This window comes from Chiloscyllium punctatum, chromosome 8 (genome assembly GCF_047496795.1).
Source record: "Chiloscyllium punctatum isolate Juve2018m chromosome 8, sChiPun1.3, whole genome shotgun sequence".
Lineage (NCBI taxonomy): Eukaryota > Metazoa > Chordata > Chondrichthyes > Orectolobiformes > Hemiscylliidae > Chiloscyllium > Chiloscyllium punctatum.
In genome coordinates, this window is record NC_092746.1 from 118,969,749 (window position 1) to 118,992,043 (window position 22,295).

Consider the following 22,295-nt stretch of genomic DNA (forward strand, 5'->3'; position numbering starts at 1 on the left):
ATTCCATCAATTCACAACCCTCCGGATAAAGAAGTTCCTTCTCAATTCTGTCCTAAATTTGATTCTCCTCTAATTTTGAGGTTATGCCCTCTTGCCCTAGTTTCACCTGCCAACGGAAACATCCTCTTGATGTTTACCGTATGTATTCCCTTCATAATTTTATATGTTTTTACAAGATTGCCCACATTCTTCTAATTCCAATGAATATAATCTCGGTCTACTCAGTCTCTCCTCATAAGCCAACACCTTCAACTCCAGAATCAACCTAGTGAACCTTCTCTGCACCCCCTCTAGTGCCTGTACATCCTTTCTCAAGTAAGGAGACCAAATTTGCACACAGTACTCCAGGCGTGGCCTCACCAGCACCCTAAATGGCCACATTTGTATGTGAAGTAGAGAGTGCTTGTAATTCTAAGAGATACATCTTTATTGCCTTGACTACTTAAATGTGCTGCTTTATTATTTGTAAATGAAAATCCACAGAAGGGAAGAATAAGAATTCCTTGCAAAGTGAAGTGTTCATATCCAAATTCATCCAAATCACCTTCCCCATCTGCTGCTTCAGGCAAAGGATGATGCCATACCTATTGCTGCTTCGCTGGTCCTAAACTAACAACAGCTTTTCTACAAACTGTTTGATTACTACACATTAACTATTGTAAAGACTGCGCTTTTTAAAATTTTTGTGCTTTTAAAATCGTGGATTGAAGTGAGAAAGAACCCTTTAAAGCAGTGTTTTACAGGATTGCTACATGTTTTGAGAAGTAACCAACCTGATACTTCTGGCAAGCATTGTGTAAACAGCTACTTGAACATGCATTAATTGAAGTGCGGTTGCAGGGGAATTGGAGCTAAGGAGTTCTGTGTACAGCTGAGTGGTAAGAAGAATTGATTGGTCTATAGACTAGTGATTATAGATGACAAAAGACTTTTGTCGCCAACAACCATGTGGTTGGTCCTCAGGTAAATGAACTTATGGCTGGGAACAAAACAGAAAGGTGTGTTTTGATAGCCACCAACACAGGACCTGACTTGCTACTTTCTGCAGTCAAAACTCATTTTAAACCTGAAGAAAACCAGTTTCTCTTTCCCTCAGGAATTTTTGGAAGCTGTGACTTTTAAATGATAAGTCAGAGACCCTTGACAAATTAAATTGCCACTTTATGTCTCTTGTAAACAAGTGGAAGATGAAAGGAAAGGCTGGTAGGTATTAGAAATGCTGGATGACTAAAGAAATTGAGGGTTTGGTTAGGAAAAGGAAGGAAGCATATGTAAGGTATAGACAGGGTAGATTGAGTGAATCCTTAGAAGAGTATAAAGGAAGTAGGAGTATACTTTGCAGGGAAATCAGGAGGGCAAAAAAGGGGACAAGATAGCTTTGGCAAATAGAATTAAGGAGAATCCAAAAGGTTTTTACAAATACATTAAGGACAAAAGGGTAACTAGGGAGAGAATAGGGCCCCTCAACGATCAGCAAGGCAGCTTTTGTGTAGAGCCACAGAAAATGGGGGAGATACTAAACGAATATTTTGCATCAGTTTTTACTGTGGAAAAGAATATGGAAGATATAGAATGTAGAGAAATAGATGGTGACACCTTGTAAAACGTCCATATTACAGAGAAGAAAGTGCTGGATGTCTTGAAAAGCATAAAGGTGGATAAATCCCCAGGACCTGATCAGGGGTACTCTACAACTCTGTGGGAAGCTAGGGAAGGGATTGCTGGGCCTCTTGCTGAGATATTTGTACCATTGATAGTCACAGGTGAGGTGTTGGAAGACTGGAGGTTGGCTAACGTGATGCCACTGTTTAAGAAAGATGGTAAGGACAAGCCAGGGAACTATAGACCAGTGAGTCTGACCTCAGTGGTGGGCTTGGACTGAATCCTGAGGGACAGGATGTACGCGTATTTGGAAAGGCAAAGACTGATTAGGGATAGTCAACAAGGCTGCGTGCGTGGGAAATCATGTCTCACAAACTTGACTGAGTTTTTTGAAGAAGCAACAAAGAGGATTGATGAGGGTGGAGCAGTAGATGTAATCTATATGGACTTCAGTAAGGTGTTCGACAAGGTTCCCCATGGGAGACTGGTTAGCAAGGTTAGATCTCACGGAATACAGGGAGAACTAGCCGTTTGGATACAGAACTGGTTCAAAGGTAGAAGACAGATGGTGGTGGTGGAGGGTTGTTTTTCAGACTGGAGGCCAGTGACCAGTGGAGTGCCACAAGGATCGGTGCTGGGCCCTCTACTTTTTGTCATTTACATAAATGATTTGGATGCGAGCATAAGAGGTACAGCTAGTAAGTTTGCAGATGACACCAAAATTAGAGGTGTAGTGGACAGCGAAGAAGACTACCTGAGGTTACAACAGGATCATGACCAGATGGGCCAATGGGCTGAGAAGTGGCAGATGGAGTTTAATTCAGATAAATGCGAGGTGCTGCATTTTGGGAAAGCAAATCTTAGCAGGACTTATACACTTAATGGTAAGGTCCCCGGGAGTGTTGCTGAACACAGAGACCTTGGAGTGCAGGTTCATAGTTCCTTGAAAGTGGAATCGCAGGTAGATAGGATAGTGAAGGCGTTTGGTATACTTTCCTTTATTGGTCAGAGTATTGAGTACAGGAGTTGGGAGGTCATGTTGTGGCTGGGCAGGACATTGGTTAGGCCACTTTTGGAACACTGCGTGCAATTCTGGTCTCCTTCCTATCGGAAAGATGTTGTGAAACCTGAAAAGGTTCAGAAAAGATTTACAAGGATGTTGCCAGGGCTGGAGGATTTGAGCTATAGGGAGAGGCTCAACAGGCTGGGGCTGTTTTCCCTGGAGCATCAGAGGCTGAGGGGTGACCTTATAGAGATTTACAAAATCATGAGGGGCATGGATTGGATAAATAGACAAAGTCTTTTCCCTGGGGTCGGGGAGTCCAGAACTAGAGGGCATAGGTTTAGGGTGAGAGCGGAAAGTTATAAAAGAGACCTACGGGGGAACTTTTTCATGCAGCGGGTGGTACGTGTATGGAATGAGCTGCCAGAGGATGTGGTGGAGGCTGGTACGATTGTAGCATTCAAGAGGCATTTGGATGGGTATATGAATAGGAAGGGTTTAGAGGGGTATGGGCTGGGTGCTGGCAGGTGGGACTGAATTGGGTTGGATCGAAGGGTCTGTTTCCATGCTGTACATTTCTATGACTCTATAACTGAAGAGCAACATTTTGACTAGCATTGGAATCAGAAGGATCATCTGCAACAAATGAATAGGAACGAGTGAACTACCTTCCAGCTTTCCTTTGTCCATAACTTTTTTCCCTGTCTGTTTAAGAGGGATTTTATAAAAAGGATTAGAGTTTTCATTTCTAAATTATATGCCAGCGGTTTATAACTGTTTACCTGTGGCTTGTAATAAATACAAATTCCTTCCAAGTACAGAAACCTGGTCCATGCTGTCTGACAAACTGGTTCTGAAAATCAGGGGGAGCTGTGTATATGTACTTTAAAAGCTGTAATTTTTGTGTAACTCCACACAACCATAAGACAGAAATTAGGCCACTTTGCCCATCGAGTCTGCTCCACCATTCAATCATGGCCGATAGGTTTTACAACCCCATTTTCCCACTTTTCCTCCATAACCTTTGATACCCCTTGCCAATCTAGAACTTATCTAGCTCTGTTTTAAGCATACTCAATGATCTGGCCTCCACAGCCTTCTGTGGCAATGAATTCCACAGATTCACCACTCTCTGGCTAAAGAAGTTTCTCCTTACCTTCCTTCTAAAAGGCTTTCCCTTTATTTTTAGGCTGTGCCCTCAGGTCCGCATCTTCCCAATGTCCATTCAGTCCAGTGTAAATTTCAATCAGATCCCCTTTCATCCTTCTGAATTCCATCGAGTATAGTCCCAGAGTCCTCAAAATCTTCCTCATATGTTAAGCCTTTCATTCCTGAGATCAATCTTGTGAACCTCCTCTGGACCTGCTCCAAGGCCAATACATCTTTCCTGAGGTGTGCGGCCCAAAATTGCTCACACTACCAGAGCCTCAGAAGTACATCCCTGCTTTTATATTCTAGTCTTCTTGAGATGAATGGCAACATTGTATTTGCTTCCTAACTACTGACTCAACCTGCAAGTTCACCTTCAGAGAAACTTGGACGAGGACTCCCAAGTTTCCTCTGCATTTCAGATTTCTGATATTTCTCTCCAGTTTAAAAAATAGTCCATGCTCCAGTTTTTCCTACCGAAGTGCATAATCTCATACTTTTCCATGTTGTTCATCTGCCACTTCTTTGCCCACTCTCCTAACCTGTCTGCTCTGTTCTGCAACCTCTCTGCCTCCTCAATACTACCTGCCCCTCCATCTATCTTTGTATCATCTGCAAACCTAGCCAGAACTCTCTCAATGTGTAAAGTGAAAAGTTGTGGTCCCAACACCAACCCTTATGAAACACCACTAATCACTGGCTTCTATTCTGAGAAGGACTCTTTTATCCCCACTTTCTGCCTACTGCCAGTCGGCCAAGCTTCTATCCGTGCTAGTACCTGGCTTCTAACAACATGGGCCCTTATCTTACTGATGAAAGGCTTTTGCCCAAAACATTGATTTTCCTGCTCCTCGGATGCTGCCTGACCTGCTGTGCATTTCCAGCACTACTCTAATCTTGAGTCTGATTTCCAGCATCTACAGTCCTCACTTTCACCTTATCTTACTCAGCTGACTCCTGAAATAACTGGGCATAATTTCTAATACACTACCGCATTGAGTCATGACACCGTGAACAATGCCACTGGAACAAACAGTTTAACTTGCAAGTCTTCTTCCAGGTACAGCTGTACCATTTCAGTCTCAAGATTGTCAAATTCTTGACAACTCGACACCAGCATGAAATAAAGAAAAATTTCAGGATATAAATTAAGGCACGAACTGAAAGAAAGGGGCTTGTCAAAGGATTGACCAGTTGACTGCATCCAGCACTTCCTGTCTAACAAAATGCACAGCACTCAGCAAAATAACATTGTGCACCCAGGAAAGTTGAAATAACAACCGAATGCCTCTGGCAACATAGTCAATATGCTTAACAGGAAGTTGGAGGCTGAACCAAAACCTTAAACCTTTGCTGACTATACTACAAAATTTCTCACCCAAATCCTGAGATGGAATGCTTTGCACTGGCTGAGAGAAGGAAGAAGAAAACTACAGTATGAGTGGAAATGCATGTTCTAATGAAGCTTCCCACTAAAGAACAGCCATCATAAATGATGGCAGCCATAGAAGAACCACCATCAGAGCACCAATAGGACTGGTTGACGCCAACTAAAACAAGGAATTTTATTGCTTCTAGCACCAACCCAGAGGAAAACTGTGGTTATAACAGAAAATACTGAAAATCTAGCGGATAAAGGCAGCTGGGTTTGCAAATCCATCTTTTATTTACATACTGTTTTTTAAAAATTAAACCTTATACAATTTCTTTTATTTTTTTTGCACTCCGTGCAGAAGAAACCTGTGTCTCCTTCTGCTCTGACAGATCTGAACGTCTAACTGCTATCTGCTTAAAATTATTTACATACCTGTGCAGAGAAAGAGGAAGTTCTTACAGGTCTTGGGGCAGACATCTGAAAATAATTCAAAGACAATGCGGCCCACTGAAATGAGAAGAAAAACTGGAAATCAACTCACAGGTTCTGGGGATAAAATGTGTAAACATATGCAGTTCAAATATATCTTTGAATAGCGTCAGCAGCACTACAGGTAACGTGTTAATGAGCGAGAATGACACCCGAGCAGACATCCTGCTTTCTTGATTAAGCACGCTGTCAGTAGCACTTTCTCCAAAGGAGCTTACTTCACTCAAAATCTATCACTTACTCCTCCTCCTTTCAAATATCACAACCACATAAATGATTTTTAAAAAAACATGTCATTTTAAACACAAATGTGGTTGGGTTAACATATCAAATGCATAAAGTTGGTCTACATCAATAGAATACTTCTGTACAGGCAGTGAAATATTCGTAACTGGATTTGCTTAGCTCCACTTGCAATTAATTACTTGGGAATGTACAGAATTACTTGGGAATGCAGGGGCATGGGAACCTAGACTGTAGCTTTAGGGTGCAGGACCTGGAGTTTCGGGAGGTTAGGAACATGTCATCAGTCTCAAAGGAGGGTGCCTGTAAACAGGAAAGTGGCTTGAAGTGTGTATATTTCAAAGCAAGAAGTATACGAAATAAGGTAGGTGAACTTGCAGCGTGGGTTGGTACCTGGGATTTCGATTTTGTGGCTATTACGGAGACATAGGTAGAACAGGGACAAGATTGGCTGTTGCAGGTTCCAGGGTTTAAATGTTTTAGTAGGGTCAGAGGTGGGGGTAAAAGAGGGGGAGGTGTGGCATTGCTTGTCAAAGATAGTATTACAGCGGCGGAAAGGACGATGGATGAAGACTCGCCATCTGAGGTAGTTTGCGCTGAGGTTTGGAATAGGAAAGGTGAGGTCACCCTGTTACGAGTTTTCTACAGGCCTCCTAATAGTCCTAGAGACGTAGAAGAAAGGATTGCGAGGATGATTCAGGAGAAGAGTGAAAGTTATAGGGTGGTTGTTATGGGGGATTTTAACTTTCCTGATATTGACTGGGAAAGCTATAGCTCGAATTTGTTAGATGGGTCGGTGTTTGTCCAATGTGTGCAGGAGGGTTTCCTGACACAATATGTCGACAGGCCAACAAGAGGTGAGGCCATACTGGATTTGGTTCTGGGTAACGAACCAGGCCAGGTGCTAGAATTAGAGGTAGGTGAGCACTTTGGGGACAGTGACCACAATTCAGTGACTTTTACTCTAGTGATGGGAGAGGGATAAGTGTGCACTGCAGGGCAAGAGTTATAGCTGGGGGCAGGGAAATTATGATGCAGTGAGGCACGACTTAGGATGCGTGGCTTGGAAAAATAGGCTTCAAGGCAAGGGCGCAATTAATATGTGGAGCTTGTTCAAGGAGCAACTATTGAGTGTCCTTGATAAGTATGTACCAATCAGGCAGGGAGGAAAGGGTCGTGTGAGGGAGCCGTGGTTTAATAAGGAATTGGAATCCCTTGTTAAATGGAAGAGGGCGGCCTATGTAAAGATGAGGTGTGAAGATTCAATTGGGGCGATTGAGAGTTATAAGGTAGCCAGGAAGGATCTGAAGAGAGAGCTAAGAGCAGTAAGTAGGGGACATGAAAAGTCCTTAGTTGGTAGGATTAGGGAAAACCCAAAGGCTTTCTATAGGTATGTCAGGAATAAAAGAATGACTAGGGTAGGAATAGGTCCATGTCAAGGATAGTAGTGGGAAGTGCGAGTGGAGGCTGAAGAGATTGGGGAGATACTGAATGAATACTTTTTGTCAGTATTCACTCAGGAACAGGACATTGTTGCCGATGTGAATACTGAGTCCAAATTAATCAGAATGGACGGCTTTGAGGTATGTAGGGAAGAGGTGTTAGAAATTCTGGAAATGGTGAAAATAGATAAGTCCCCTGGGCCTGATGGCATTTATCCTAGGATTCTCTGGGAAACAAGGGAGGAGATTGCAGAGCCATTGGCCTTGATTTTTATGTCTTCGTTGTCTACAGGAATAGTGCCAGAAGAATGGAGGATAGCAAATGTGGTTCCCTTGTTCAAGAAGGGGAGTAGGGATAACCCTAGTAACTATAGGCCAGTGAGCCTTACTTCTGTTGTGGGCAAAGTCTTAGAGAGAATTGTAAGGGATAGGATTTATGAACATCTGGATAGGAATAATGTGATCAAGGATAGTCAGCATGGTTTTGTGAAGGGCAGATCGTCCCTCACAAACCTTATTGAATTCTTTGAGAAGGTGACTAAGGAGGTGGACAAGGGTAAAGCGGTAGATGTGGTCTATATGGATTTTAGTAAGGCATTTGATAAGGTTCCCCATGGTAGGCTACTGCAAAAAATATGGAGGGTGATATGGTTTGGATATGGTCTGGATTAGGAATTGGCTGGCTGGAAGAAGACAGAGGGTAGTAGTTGATGGTAAAGGTTCATCTTGGAGTACAGTTACTAGCAGTGTTTCACAAGGATCTGGTTTTGGGACCATTGCTGTTTGTCATTTTTATAAATGACCTGGAGGAGGGTCTAGAAGGTTGGGTGAGCAAGTTTGCGGATGATACGAAAGTCGGTGGAGTGGTGGACAGTGAGGAAGGATGTGTCAGGTTACAGGGGGATATAGATAAGCTGCAGAGCTCGGCAGAAAGGTGGCAAATGGAGCTCAATGTGGGTAAGTGTAAGGTGATTCACTTTGGTATGAGTAACAAAAAGATGGGGTACTGGGCTAATGGTCGGATACTTGGCAGTGTGGATGAGCAGAGGGATCTTGGTGTCCATGTACACAGATGTCTGAAAGTTGCCACACAGGTAAATAGTGCGGTGAAGAAGGCATATGGCGTACTGGCTTTTATTGGTATAGGAATTGAGTTCCCGAGTCCTGAGGTCATGTTGCAGTTGTATAAGACGTTGGTGCAGCCACATCTGGAGTATTGGGTGCAGTTTTGGTCGCCATACTATAGGAAGGATGTGGAGGCACTGGAACGGATGCAGAAGAGGTTTAGCAGGATGCTGCCTGGTATGGTAGGAAGACCGTATGAGGAAAGGCTGAGGCACTTGGGGCTGTTTTCGTTGGAGAAAAGAAGGTTTAGGGGTGACTTGATAGAGGTGTACGAGATGATTAGGGTTGACCATGAGAACCTTTTTCCACGTATGCAGTCAGCTATTACGAGGGGGAATAGCTTTAAATTAAGGGGTGGTAGGTACAGGACAGATGTTAGGGGTAGATTCTTTACTCAGCGAGTCGTGAGTTCATGGAATGCCCTGCCAGCAGCAGTGGTGGACTCTCCCTCTTTATGGGCATTTAAACGGGCATTGGATAGGCATATGGAGGATAGTGGGCTAGTGTAGGTTAGGTGGGCTTGGATCAGCGCAACATAGAGGGCCAAAGGGCCTGTACTTCTCTGTATTTTTCTATGTTCTAGAATGGTGAAATGGTTAAGGAGAACTGTGCTACAAAATGTGAGAGTTAAACAAAAAAGTGCTGCAGTAGATCTTCACGAACCTAAATTCTAAAAATACATTCAGGTGGTGATTTCAGCAATGCAGTTAAATCAGCAGTCTCCCATGCAGCAATATCAAAATGACAACTATGAGTGGGATAGAGTATAAGTGCGCATGTCCAGACCATAATCTACCTCGCCAGCAGCATAAGTTGAATTGATCTTTTAATATTTTGCTTATTAAAATATTTAATTGAATATTCAATGAGATTAGTCAGCACAAATGCATGAAAATTCATTCTGGGAGATTTATAGTGTGCAGCATCGAACAAGCTATAAAACCTGATCTTACCATTCGTGAATGTTTTGACAAGGCTGAACACATATTCCCAAAACACAAGCAGAGCATTAATAACACTGCTGTAAATAATTACTGATAAGACATTTTTCTGTGTGCTCACTGGTGATTGGCTGCAAATTAAATTCTGGTAAACTTGCAGGCATCATCATAATTTGACTCCTTGGATATGTGATGACTGTGTGAAGTACCTTGGATAATGCAGACAATAGTGGAGGAAACAGACCCTTTGAACTGCACAGTGCAAACACAAGAGAGCATTCTCCAAGATGAAATATCAATGGGGTTCAGAAGGATGTTCCAACTTTACAAATATGGGTAATCATTCTACGCGCAAAATTTAGTCTAAACCCAAACCATTAATCATTATTCTCTAATCCTTATTTTCCGATAAAAGACAGAAGGGTGACCTTGTAGAGGTTTATAAAATCACTACAGACATAGACAAGGTGAATGCCAAGGTCTTTTCGTCAGGGTAGGGAGGTCCAAAACTGGTGCACACACGTTTAAGGTGAGAGGGGAAAAGATTTAAATGGGACCTAAGGAGCAACTTTTTCACACAGAGGATGGTGCATAAATGGAATGAGTTGCCAGAGGAAGTGGTAGTGGCGGGCACAATTATAGTATGTAATAGACATTTGGAAAGGTACATGGGTTAAAAAGGTTTAGAGGTCTATGGGCCAAATGCAGGCAGATGGGAATAGTTCAGTTTAGGAAACCTGGTCAGCATGGATAAGTTGGGCTGAAGCACCTGTTTGTGCTGTATGGCTTAAATCTTCATAAAACATGGGAAAAGCACTTTTATAAAGTATTGAAAATATAAACTGCATTAACATAACCATTTAAATTCTCAATATATCAGAAAGCACTTCATAATGAACAAATTATTCTTTCAAGCATTATCTCCACTGCATGCAAAAATGGCAGCAATTTAAAATGTACATGTTAGCTTACTTGGCTAAACAAAATTTAGTGATATAAGAACTATTCAGCTCTACTGATATGTGCCATGGTAGATATTTCACTTTCGGTAAGGTAGTCTATTTAAATAAAGAGTTTGATTTTTAATAAAACCATACAGATATTTATGAGTTCATTAAAATGACTAATGTCCTTACACTCAGTATCTATTGACCACAAATGCACGAGTAGGCTTCTTTGCGATGTTTATATACTGTTATCCTGGTAAAAGGATCTATCGTTCCTCTAGTCACATAACACACAAAGAATTGTAGAGTATTAACAACAGAATTGTAGAAAAATAACATCTCCATCCATTAGCTACAAGAAACTTGGTTTCAAAAATGAGGAAAACTCTCAGTGATAGAAAGCTTTTGAAATGACAGGTCCAAAGTCACAAATTACTCCCGATCATGCTAAGTGTCTGCATTTAAACTATTTACACACTAAAATATTATTTTCTGAAATAAATCTAATACAGTTAAAATAATCAACACTATTTGCTTCCAAAGTCTCCCTAGGGAACCTGATCCAATTTGAAAAAAATTGCACAAACAGCAGTGAATTAAACTTTGATTTGGTTAGTGGCTAAATGTCAGCAAGGATGGTGGGAGAATGCCATCTTTTTCAAATAATTCCTCAGGAACTTTTATATCTTAATCCACAACACAAAGCAGCATGCCCTCCGTACTGTACTGAAGAATCAGCCTTGATCAAACTCAGGTCTTCAAAATACTTGAGCAACATCTGAATAATTATGATTGGAGCTGGGCAGGTTGCAAGTTGGAGTATACTTTTGACTTATTATCATTAGTTGGATATTTGGCGATTTAATAGTTACGTCCTTATTTCAGGCAGTCACTAATACTTATACAATGAAGGCATTGCTGGAGGTCACATGAATTACTACACAGTGCAATACAGAATGAAGCTATTATTTATCCAGCTATCAGGTCATCTTTAGTTCAGTTAACAGCCTCTGCCAAGCTACTCATAGAAAATTAGAACTTCAGCAATGTTCTAGTGTCTTTATGTATCAACCTGACTCCCTTGCAATGCTTTGAGGTAGATGGTTATGGAATCCGGGCCTGCTCTAACCCAAGCATAGAGTCTAAGCTTTGGTTGAAGAGCCCTTTATCAAATGTGTCAGTAATCAATCAAGCACATCCCAAATTAATGTCCTGTGCATTTAGGAGTTTTTGAAGGAGTTTGCCCTTGACAGTACAGCCAGTCCTCATTCCACTCAAGTGATACCGGAGGATCAGTGTTTTCATGATCCCAGACCCTATTTTGAATTTTTCCAGAGAGTTTGAGCCGCACCAAAAATATCTGAAACACCTCCAAAACAGCAGGAATGCATAACATATATTTGTACATGCATATGTCCAGCATCATCTGGGTGTAAGCATCTGCATTTCATTGTCTCATCCAGTTCCACACAGTCTGTTTGTTAAACATGACGTGATAGATAGAAGGCAGCCTTGGTGACGCCTGTGCTTAGAGTCCTAGAGTCAGAGATGTACAACATGGAAACAGACCCTTCAGTCCAACCCGTCCATGCCGACCAAATGTCCCAACCCAATCTAGTCCCACCTGCCAGCACCTGGCTCATATCCCTCCAAACCCTTCCTATTCATATACCCATACAGAAGGTCTGTGCACCCATCTCTCTCAGAAAAAAAAGGACTGAGTGTATACAAAACTGAAATGAACAGGAATCTCAAGTGCAAACTCTACAGGTGCAAATTTTTAAATCTGTGGGCATTTTTCAGGAAACAATCTAAACATATTTACTCTACAACCTCTGAACACATCACTAACAAACCTCTCCTCAAACCTTTCATTGACAACATACTCTGCCACTCTTGCTCATCACTTTGTTCCTGGGTATCTTGAGATCAGTCCACGTGCACAAATGTGTGTCAGGATTCTTTTCAGCTTAATTTAAAAGTTTTCTGCACTCTCCTCCAAATTGACAGATTAGGCTGATGTGAAGACAGTGTCATCACAAATGGTCAATGGAAGTGCCTGTGCAAAGATGGGGTTAACTCACCTGAAAGGCTTTCTCACATACAGATGAAGTGCCAAGGTCTACACCCATCTCTGGATTGCGAACCTGAACTTTGAAAATCAATTCTATCACTCAGCAGCACAACAAATAACCTAATGGTGCCCAAATGTGTTTTACTTTTCCATGTGTTCTGTTGAAGACTTTGAAGTTTATTAACAGTTCATAAATAATCCAAAATCATAGACAAGAAAGAAAAAGAAGCTCTGATTTTTTTCACATCCATAATCATGCCTTCCTTTTCCCAAAAGCAAGCAGTTAAAATACTTTATATGTAATGAAACATTACTTATTTTGCAGTCTTGTAATTGGAACTATAGCCAGACCTTAACTCACAAAGGGATAACAAAATCAACAGCACAACAGCATGGTTATCAATATACCTACTGGACCCACAGTGGGTGGCAAGGCTAGTCTGGAGAAAGAGCAAGAATTCATTCCTCTTGTAGCTTTGCCACTTATTACAAAATATCTTTAACTTTGAGAAGGTCAGTTGACAATCTGGTTGCAGGCATATGTGCTACATACATATTCAGAGCAATATAATCACTTGAACAAGGTATCAGAGAACAAGTGACAGGCACAGAACCCAAACTTTGCAGGAATCAACGTCTCCAAGGTAAGCGAGGACAAAAAAAACCTCTGAAATTTCAAGAGGTCACCTATACACAAATTAGTTTTTTTTAATTTCACCTCCCCATCTCAGTCCAAGGCAGACAGACATCTGGCTATTCCCTTAAATAAATGTTGGAGCAGCACAATTTGAGGCCTGAAGGCAGTTTTCCAGCTTCTTTCCCAGAGAAAATTGAAAAGAAAAGAAATGAAGAGCTAACAACAAAAGAAGCAGACCATGAATAAAATATTTCATCTACCTCAGGTTACAAGCTTTGGGGAAAAATGCTGCATGATATTAAAAAACCTGCATCGCTTTATATCTGTGCCTTCCAGCAATTTTCATAAGCCATTTCTCGCTACAATAAAGCACAAATTTCAATTGTTCGTTTTCTAGCAGAATGAATAAATGGTAATTTTTACTGCAATTTGTCTGCAGAAATATATTTAACACTTCGCCTGGTTTGTCCCAAACAAGGCTGATCTGTTATGAACTTCTGATTCCTCGTTTCAAGTTTTCTAGGTGACCAACAACCTTCCGTTCCTTCAATAAAGGTGAGAATGTGTATCGGGTATGAGCAGGTCGGGAAGGAATTAAGTTTGAGTTTTGTGAAATAAGAGGTTCAGCTGATCATGGCTCAGATCAGATAAGAACTTGCAGTTAACAATGGGGTGCTGGAGGCATGGGTAATGGGTATGGATGTAGGTTTGCTCGCTGAGCTGATGTTCATTTCCAGATGTTGCATCACCCTACTAGGTAACATCTTTAGTGGGCCTCAGGCAGTGTAGATGATTCCTGCTTTCTATTTATATGTTTGGGTTTCTTTGGGTTGGTGATGACATTTCCTGTGGTGATATCGTCATTTCCTGTTCTCTTTTTTCAGGGGATGGTAGATGGGGTTTAACTCGATGTGTTTGTTGATAGAGTTCCGGTTGGAATGCTATGCTTCTAGGAATTCTCATGCGTGTCTCTGTTTGGCTTGTCCTAAGATGGATGTGTTATCCCAGTCGAAGTGGTGTCCTTCCTTATCTGTATGTAAGGATACTAGTGAGAGAGGGTTATGTCGTTTTGTGGCTAGTTGGTGTTCATGTATCCTGGTGGCTAGTTTTCTAACTGTTTGTCCAATGTAGTGTTTGTTAGCATTCTTACACAGTATTTTGTAAATGACATTAGTTTTGTTTGTTGTCTGTATAGGGTCTTTCAAGTTCATTAGCTGCTGTTTTAGTGTGTTGGTGGGTTTGTGGGCTATCATGATGCCAAGGGGTCTGAGTAGTCTGGCAGTCATTTCCGAGAGGTCTTTGATGTAGGGGAGGGTAGCTGGGGTTTATGGACGTGTTTTGTCTGCTTGTTTGGGTTTGCTGCTGAGAAATCGGTGGACTGGTATCCGTTCTTCTTGAGTACATAGTATCGGGTGATTTTCCTCTGCACTGCGTAGTTCCTCTCTGCTGCAGTGTGTGTTGGCTCATTGAAATAATGTTCTAATGCAGCTTTGTTTGTGGATGTTGGGACAATTGCTTCTATAGTTCAATATTTGGTCAGTGTGTGTTGTTTTCTTTATTGGCATAAAATACTTGGTGAAGACTTACGCCACTCCATCCACTCCACCCAAGAATTCCTGAAGACAAAAGACACTAAGATAGAAGGTTGGTTGACGAGGGAGGTTGAATGTCTAGTAAAGAGGAAGAAGGAGGCTTACATAAGGTTGAGGAAACAAGGTTCAGACAGAGCAGTGGAGGGATACAGGATAGCCAGAAGGGACCTGAAGAAAGGGATTAGGAGAGCTAAGAGAGGGCATGAAAAATCCCTGGCGGATAGGATCAAGGATAACCCCAAGGCATTCTATGCATATGTGAGAAACCTGAGAATGACGAGAACGAGGGTAGGTCCGATCAAGGACAGTGGTGGGAGACTGTGTATTGAGTCGGAAGAGATAGGAGAGGTCTTGAACAAGTACTTCTCTTCAGTATTTACGAACGAGAGGGACCGTATTGTTGAAGAGGAGAGTGTGAAACGGACTGATAAGCTAGAAGAGATACCTGTTAGGAAGGAAGATGTGTTGGACATTTTGAACAACTTGAGGATAGACAAGTCCCCCGGGCCTGACGGGATATATCCTAGGATTATGTGGGAAGCAAGAGAGGAAATTGCAGTACCGTTGGCAATGATCTTCTCGTCTTCACTGGCAACTGGGGTGGTACCAGGGGACTGGAGAGTAGCGAATGTTGTGCCCCTGTTCAAAAAAGGGAATAGGGATAACCCCGGGAATTACAGGCCAGTTAGTCTTACTTCTGTGGCAGGCAAAGTAATGGAAAGGGTACTGAGGGATAGGATTTACGAGTATCTGGAAAGACACTGCTTGATTAGGGACAGCCAGCACGGATTTGTGAAGGGTAGGTCTTGCCTTACAAGTCTTATTGAATTCTTCGAGGAGGTGACCAAGCATGTGGATGAGGGTAGAGCAGTGGATGTAGTGTACATGGATTTTAGTAAGGCATTTGATAAGGTTCCCCATGGTAGGCTTATGCGGAAAGTCAGGAGGCATGGGATAGAGGGAAATTTGGCCAATTGGATAGAAAACTGGCTAACCGGTCGAAGTCAGAGAGTGGTGGTAGATGGTAAATATTCAGCATGGAGTCCAGTTACAAGTGGAGTTCCGCAGGGATCAGTTCTGGGTCCTCTGCTGTTTGTAATTTTTATTAATGACTTAGATGAGGGAGTCGAAGGGTGGGTCAGTAAATTTGCAGATGATACAAAGATAGGTGGAGTTGTGGACAGTGAGGAGGGCTGTTGTCGGCTGCAGAGGGACTTAGATAGGATGCAGAGCTGGGCTGAGGAGTGGCAGATGGAGTTCAACCCTGCCAAGTGTGAGGTTGTCCATTTTGGAAGAACAAATAAGAATGCGGAATACAGGGTTAATGGTAGGGTTCTTGGTCAGGTGGAGGAACAGAGGGATCTTGGGGTCTATGTACATAGATCTTTGAAGGTTGCCACTCAGGTGGATAGAGTTTGTAAGAAGGCCTATGGAGTATTATCGTTCATTAGCAGAGGGATTGAATTCAAGAGTCGTGAGGTGATGTTGCAGCTGTACAGGACTTTGGTTAGGCCACATTTGGAGTACTGTGTGCAGTTCTGGTCGCCTCACTTTAGGAAAGATGTGGAAGCTTTGGAGAGGGTGCAGAGAAGATTTACCAGGATGTTGCCTGGAATGGAGAGTAGGTCGTACGAGGATAGGTTGAGAGTTCTCGGCCTTTTCTCGTTGGAACGGCGAAGGATGAGGGGTGACTTGATAGAGGTTTATAAGATGATCAGCGGAATAGATAGAGTAGACAGTCAGAAACTTTTTCCCCGGGTACAACAGAGTGTTACAAGGGGACATAAATTTAAGGTGAAGGGTGGAAGGTATAGGGGAGATGTCAGGGGTGGGTTCTTTACCCAGAGAGTGGTGGGGGCATGGAATGCGCTGCCCGAGGGAGTGGTAGAGTCAGATTCATTGGCGACCTTTAAGCGGCATTTGGATAGGTACATGGATGGGTGCTTAATCTAGGATAGAAGTTCGGCACAACATCGTGGGCCGAAGGGCCTGTTCTGTGCTGTATTGTTCTATGTTCTATGTTCTATGTTCTAAGGGGACAAAATAATGGTCTCCTGTGATGCAACAGCCCTGTTTACATCAATCAACGTTAACCTGGCCAAGGAACCACTGACTACATTATTAGAAGACCCAAAGACACATACACAAACACTCTTAGCTTCACCAACAAGGACAGCTTCATTGATTAAGGACATGTGTTTTTGTAATCTCAGTACCAATTTCTGTATAAAGACAGCTTGTTTGCAGCAATAAGGGGAGTCGCCTGAGAGAGCTCTTAAGGGTAAGAGCTGGAGCCACTACTCTCTCAATGTTTTAAAACCTTAGCTCAGGACTGGCTTGTAGGTATCTATGTTATAGTGTAATATTGATGTCATTGCTAAATAAAAGGTAATAATTTAAACTAAACGGTCTGTAAGAGTTTTATATTCCAGACTGCTACAGAGTACGATCTCCGGGATGAACCAAGAGAGGCTTACAGGTTGAGCCTATCAGTGATTCCCTGAACAGTCTTGAACAGGTACTTTAACACAGGGGTGACAAACTTCTTGTACGAGGATGGATTAGGGAGGTTGGAACTGTTTTTTTCTTGGAGAAGAGAAAAGGCTGAAGGGAGATCTGATAGAAGTTTTCAAAACCATGAGGTCTGGACAGAGTAAATGGGAAAATCTGCTCTCACTCAAAAAAGGATCAAAAACAGGTGGCATTGTTTTAAATTGTTTTGTAAAGGAGCAAATGTGAGGGGAGAGAAAAACTCTTTCACATAGCAAGCAATTCAGGTATTTTTAATTCACTCATAGGACATAATAATGCCTCAAGCAGCAATGCCTAAGTGTTCATCCCTAGCTGCCCTTGAGCTGTCTTCATGAACTGCTGCAGTTTATGTGCTGTAGGTTAACTCACAATGCTATGAGGGAGGGAATTCCAAGATTTTGATCCAGCAAGTGAAGGAATGGCGATACAGTTCCAAATCAGGATGGTGAGTGACTTAGAGGGGAATTCCTGCAGTTGGCATCCTAAGGGGAGGGCGAGACAACCTTGGCTGACAAGGGATGTCAAGGACAACATAAAAGTAAAAGGAAAAGCATGTAATGTGGTGAAGATAAAGCATCACATGGGTTCATACATTACAGCCTGAAAACATGTCACCTGCACTGAAGAGTGGATTGTTGTGGATGTGGCATCAAGGAGTGCTTAATGCACAAACACTACATCATAGCAGTGTTCCCCTCCTTCTCCAATAGAAAAAAAAGAATGGCAGGGTAATAGATAGACATGCCACTGCAAAGTTTGTTGGTAGCAGAGTAAGTCGTTCGAGGCCTGAGCTGAGCTGGAGCAAACTGAGAACTGCCTGGGAAGGTAAGAGATTATAAAAATTTACCTCGTGGTTTTGGTGCCTGCATTTTGGGAGTGGAGCAGAGCGGGAACAAGCGGAGAGCAGCCTGGGAAGGTAAGAGATTCTGGTTTGAAATGGTTTTGACTGAGGAGAAACTGGAGGGCCATGATAACGGTCTGCTAATTTTGAATCTGTGTTAAATTGAATCTTGTTAATTTATTGGTTACAACTTACATAAGCAGATATTAAAAAAAGTTTTAAAAAATTCAAAACAAATTTAATAAAATAAGGATGAAGGGTGAGGTGATGTATTATTTCTGCATGATGTGGCAGCTGGTGGATCCCAGTGACCATGTCTCTAGTAAATGTTGGTTGCTGGAAGAACATCGACTCTGAGTCGATGAGCTGGAATCTGAGTTGCAAACATTGCAGGGGAGGGGAGAGTTACATGGACACTGTTTCAGGAGACAATCACATTCATTAGACAGACTAACTCTAATTCAGCCAGTGGTCAGGGACAGGAGGGTGTGGTTGTGAGTGAGGCAGGTTGAGGGATCCAGAAGATCAAGTTGCAGGAGCCTCAGCCCTTAGCCTTGTCCAACAGGTTCAAGAGTTTTGCTCCCTGTGTGGATAGGAAGGGAGACTGCAGGGAGGATGAGCCGACTGAACACAGCAGTGAGTTGCAGGAAGCCATTCATGTTGGGGTGGGGGGGGGGGAAAAGAGGGGAGAGAAGTGTTGTTGTAATTGGGATAGAATGATTAGAGTCATAGACACTGTTGTGTGTGTCCAAAATAGAGAGCACAGAAAGTTGTGTTGTCTACCTAGCACTCGGGTTCAGGATATCACATCTGGGCTGCAGAGAAACTTGGACCAGGAGGGTAAAGATCCAGCGATTGTGGTCCATGTACGTACCAATGACATAGATAAAACTAGGGCAGAGGTTCTGTTAAGGGAGTATGAACAGCTAAGAGCTAAATTTAAAAGCTGGACCAAAAAAGGTAATAGTCTCTGAATGACTACCTGAGCCATGAGCGAATTGGCACAGGGTCAATAAGATTAAGCAGGGAAATGCATGGCTCAAAAGATTGGTGTGGGAGACAGGAGTTTGAATTCATGGGACATTGGCACCAGTACTGGGGAAGAAGGGACCTGTTCCAACGGGACAGTTTTCATCTGAACCATGCTGGGACCAGAGTCCTAGCAAATTGCATAACTAGGGCTATAGAAAGGGCTTTAAACTAAATGGAGGAGGAGGATTCAGTTATAGGGGAAATTAGAAAATGCAAATTAAAGGAGGAGGTAAGAGTGCAGAACTCAGGAGAGGTTATTAAAATCTCCAGCACAGACACAAATAGAACAGAGTGTATGGAAAGGGTTAGCAAACAAACTTCAAGCATACTGGACAAACGAATGACAATGAGAAGAGGGACGATTAATACAGGACTGAAGGGGTTAATATCTGAATGCACACACTATAAGGAATAAGGTAATTGAGTGTGTGGCAGAGATCAAAATTGGCAGGTATGACGTGGTGGGCATCACGGAGACGTGGCTACAAGGGCATCAGGATTGGGAGCTGAATATTTAAGGATATACATCCTATCGAAAACTTAGACAAGTGGGCAGAAGGGGTAGGGTTCTGGATTAGTGGTGCTGGAAGAGCACAGCAGTTCAGGCAGCATCCAAGGAGCTTCGAAAATCGACGTTTCGGGCAAAAGGCCTTCACCAGGAATAAAGGCAGTGAGCCTGAAGTGTGGAGAGATAAGCTAGAGGAGGGTGGGGGTGGGGAGAAAGTAACAGAGTACAATGAGTGAGTGGGGGAGGGGATGATGGGGATAGGTCAGGGAGGAGAGGGTGGAGTGGATAGGTGGAAAAGAAGATAGGCAGGTAGGACATGTCCGGACAAGTCATGGGGACAGTGCTGAGCTGGAAGTTTGGAACGAGGGTGAGGTGAGGTGAGGTGGGGGGGGGGGGGGGGGGGGGGGGGGGGGGGGAGGGGAGGGGGAGGAAAGAGGGGAAATGAGGAAACATTGATGCCCTGGGGTTGAAGTGTTCCGAGACAGAAGATGAGGCTTTCTTCCTCCAGGCGTCTGGTGGTGAGGGAGCGGCAGTGAAGGAGGCCCAGGATCTCCATGTCCTCGGCAGAGTGGGAGGGGGAGTTGAAATGTTGGGCCACGGGGCGGTGTGGTTGATTGGTGCAGGTGTCCCGGAGATGTTCCCTAAAGCGCTCTGCTAGGAGGCGCCCAGTCTCCCCAATGTAGAGGAGACCACATCGGGAGCAACAGATACAATAAATGATATTAGTGGATGTGCAAGTAAAACTTTGATGGATGTGGAAGGCTCCTTTAGGGCCATGGATAGAGGTGAGGGAGGAGGTGTGGGCACAGGTTTTACAGTTCCTGCGGTGGTAGGGGAAAGTGCCAGGATGGGAGGGTGGGTTGTGTGGGGGCGTGGACCTGACCAGGTAGTCACGGAGGGAACGGTCTTTGCGGAAGGCGGAAAAGGGGTGGGGAGGGAAATATATCCCTGGTGGTGGCGGAAATGTCGGCGGATGATTTGGTTTATGCGAAGGTTGGTAGGGTGGAAGGTGAGCTCCAGGGGCGTTCTGTCCTTGTTACGGTTGGAAGAGTGGGGTCTGAGGGCGGAGGTGCGGGATGTAGACGAGATGCGTTGGAGGGCATCTTTAACCACGTGGGAAGGGAAATTGCGGTCTCTAAAGAAGGAGGCCATCTGGTGTGTTCTGTGGTGGAACTGGTCCTCCTGGGAGCAGATTATTAGTAAGAAATTAAATTAAATCAATAGTAAGAAACAAAATAGGGTCAGATGCTGTAGAATCTGTTGTGGGTAGAATTGAGGAACCGCAAAAAGAGATAAATAGAGCCATAGTTGGAGTTACATACATGCCTCTAAATAGTAGTCAGGAGCTGGGGTGCAAGATACACCGGGAGATAGAAAAGATGTGTAGGAAAAGCAAAGTTACAATGATCATGGGGAATTTAATATGCAAGTGGACTGCAAGAAAAGTATCTTTTGGAATGTTTACGAGATGGCGTTTTGGAGCAGCTTGTGGTGGACCCCTCCAGGGAACAGGCAAAACTGGATTTAGTGTTGTGCAATGAGACTGATTGATTGAATTTACTCTGCATTTTGAAAGGGAAAAGAAAGAATCAGAGGTAATAATATTATAGCTGAATAAAGGCAACGATTGAGACACGAGGGAGGAGCAGGAAAGACAGTGGAACGGCAAAGGCAGGAGTTTCTGGGAGTAATTCAGGAGACACAGTAGGGATTCATCCCCAGGAAAACGAAGAATGATACTGGGAGGATGAGGGAACCACTGCTGACTAGGGAAGTTAGGGATAAAATAAAAGCAAATGAGAAAGTGGCAAAGGGCAGTGGGAAACCAGAGGATTGGGAAGCTTACAAAGACCAAAAGAGGGCATAAAAAAAGGAAGAAGATTAAACATGAGGGTAAGCTAGCCAGTAATATCTTTAGATATAAAAGAGCAAAACAGAGGCAAAAATGGACATTGGGATGCTGGAAATTGGCGCTGCAAAGATAGTAGTGGGGAACAAGGAAATGGCTGAGGAACTGACTAATACCTTCGCGTCAGTCTTCACAGTGGAAGACATGAGTAATATCTCACAAATTCAAGACAATGAGGGGCAAAGATGAGTATGGTGATCATCACCAAGAGAAGGTGCTGGAAACAGCCTGAAGGTGGATAATCATCTGGACAAGATTGCCTTCACCCCAGAATTCTAAAGAAGATAGTTGAATAGACATTTTTCATGGAATCACTAGAATCAGGGAGGGTCCTAGAGGACTGGAAAATTGCTAATGAGACAAATTCTAAAAGGGAGTAAGGCAAAAGACAGAAAATTACAGACTGATTAGCCTAACTAACTCTGGTAGTGGGTAAGATCCTGGAATCCATTGTGAAGGATTTCTGAATACTTGGGAAGTGAATGGTAAAACAGGGCAACATCAGCACTGTTTCATCAAGGGGAGGTCATGCCTGACAAATCTGCTCGAATCCTTTGAAGAAGTAACGAGCAGCTAGACCAAGGAGAGCCAATGGATGTTATCTACCTGGAGTCCAGATGGTCTTTGACAAGGTGCCGCACAGGAGACTACTGAGTAAGGTAGAGGCCCACGGTGTTAGAGGCAAGGTGCTAGCATGGATAAGAACTTGGCTGTCTGACAGAAAGCAGAGAGTGGGGATAAAGGATCTTTCTCAGGATGGCAGCCGATGACAAGTGGTGTTCCACAAGTGTCAGCGTGGGACCATAACTTTTCACTTTGTACATTAACGATCTAGATGAAGGAACTGAGGGCAT

The 22,295-nt window shown here is 43.1% G+C and overlaps 1 protein-coding gene across 4 annotated transcripts in view; it reads right to left on the reverse strand.

Moving 5' to 3' along the window:
• The window catches only part of nktr (natural killer cell triggering receptor), a 234,456-nt gene that overhangs the window by 91,826 nt on the left and 120,335 nt on the right, over window positions 1-22,295 (reverse strand). For all 4 annotated transcript variants that reach the window (XM_072576348.1, XM_072576349.1, XM_072576347.1 and 1 more), the window contains one exon: window positions 5,562-5,636. In XM_072576348.1, the coding sequence (XP_072432449.1) occupies window positions 5,562-5,636 (75 nt within the window). The remainder of the gene's footprint in view (window positions 1-5,561; window positions 5,637-22,295) is intronic.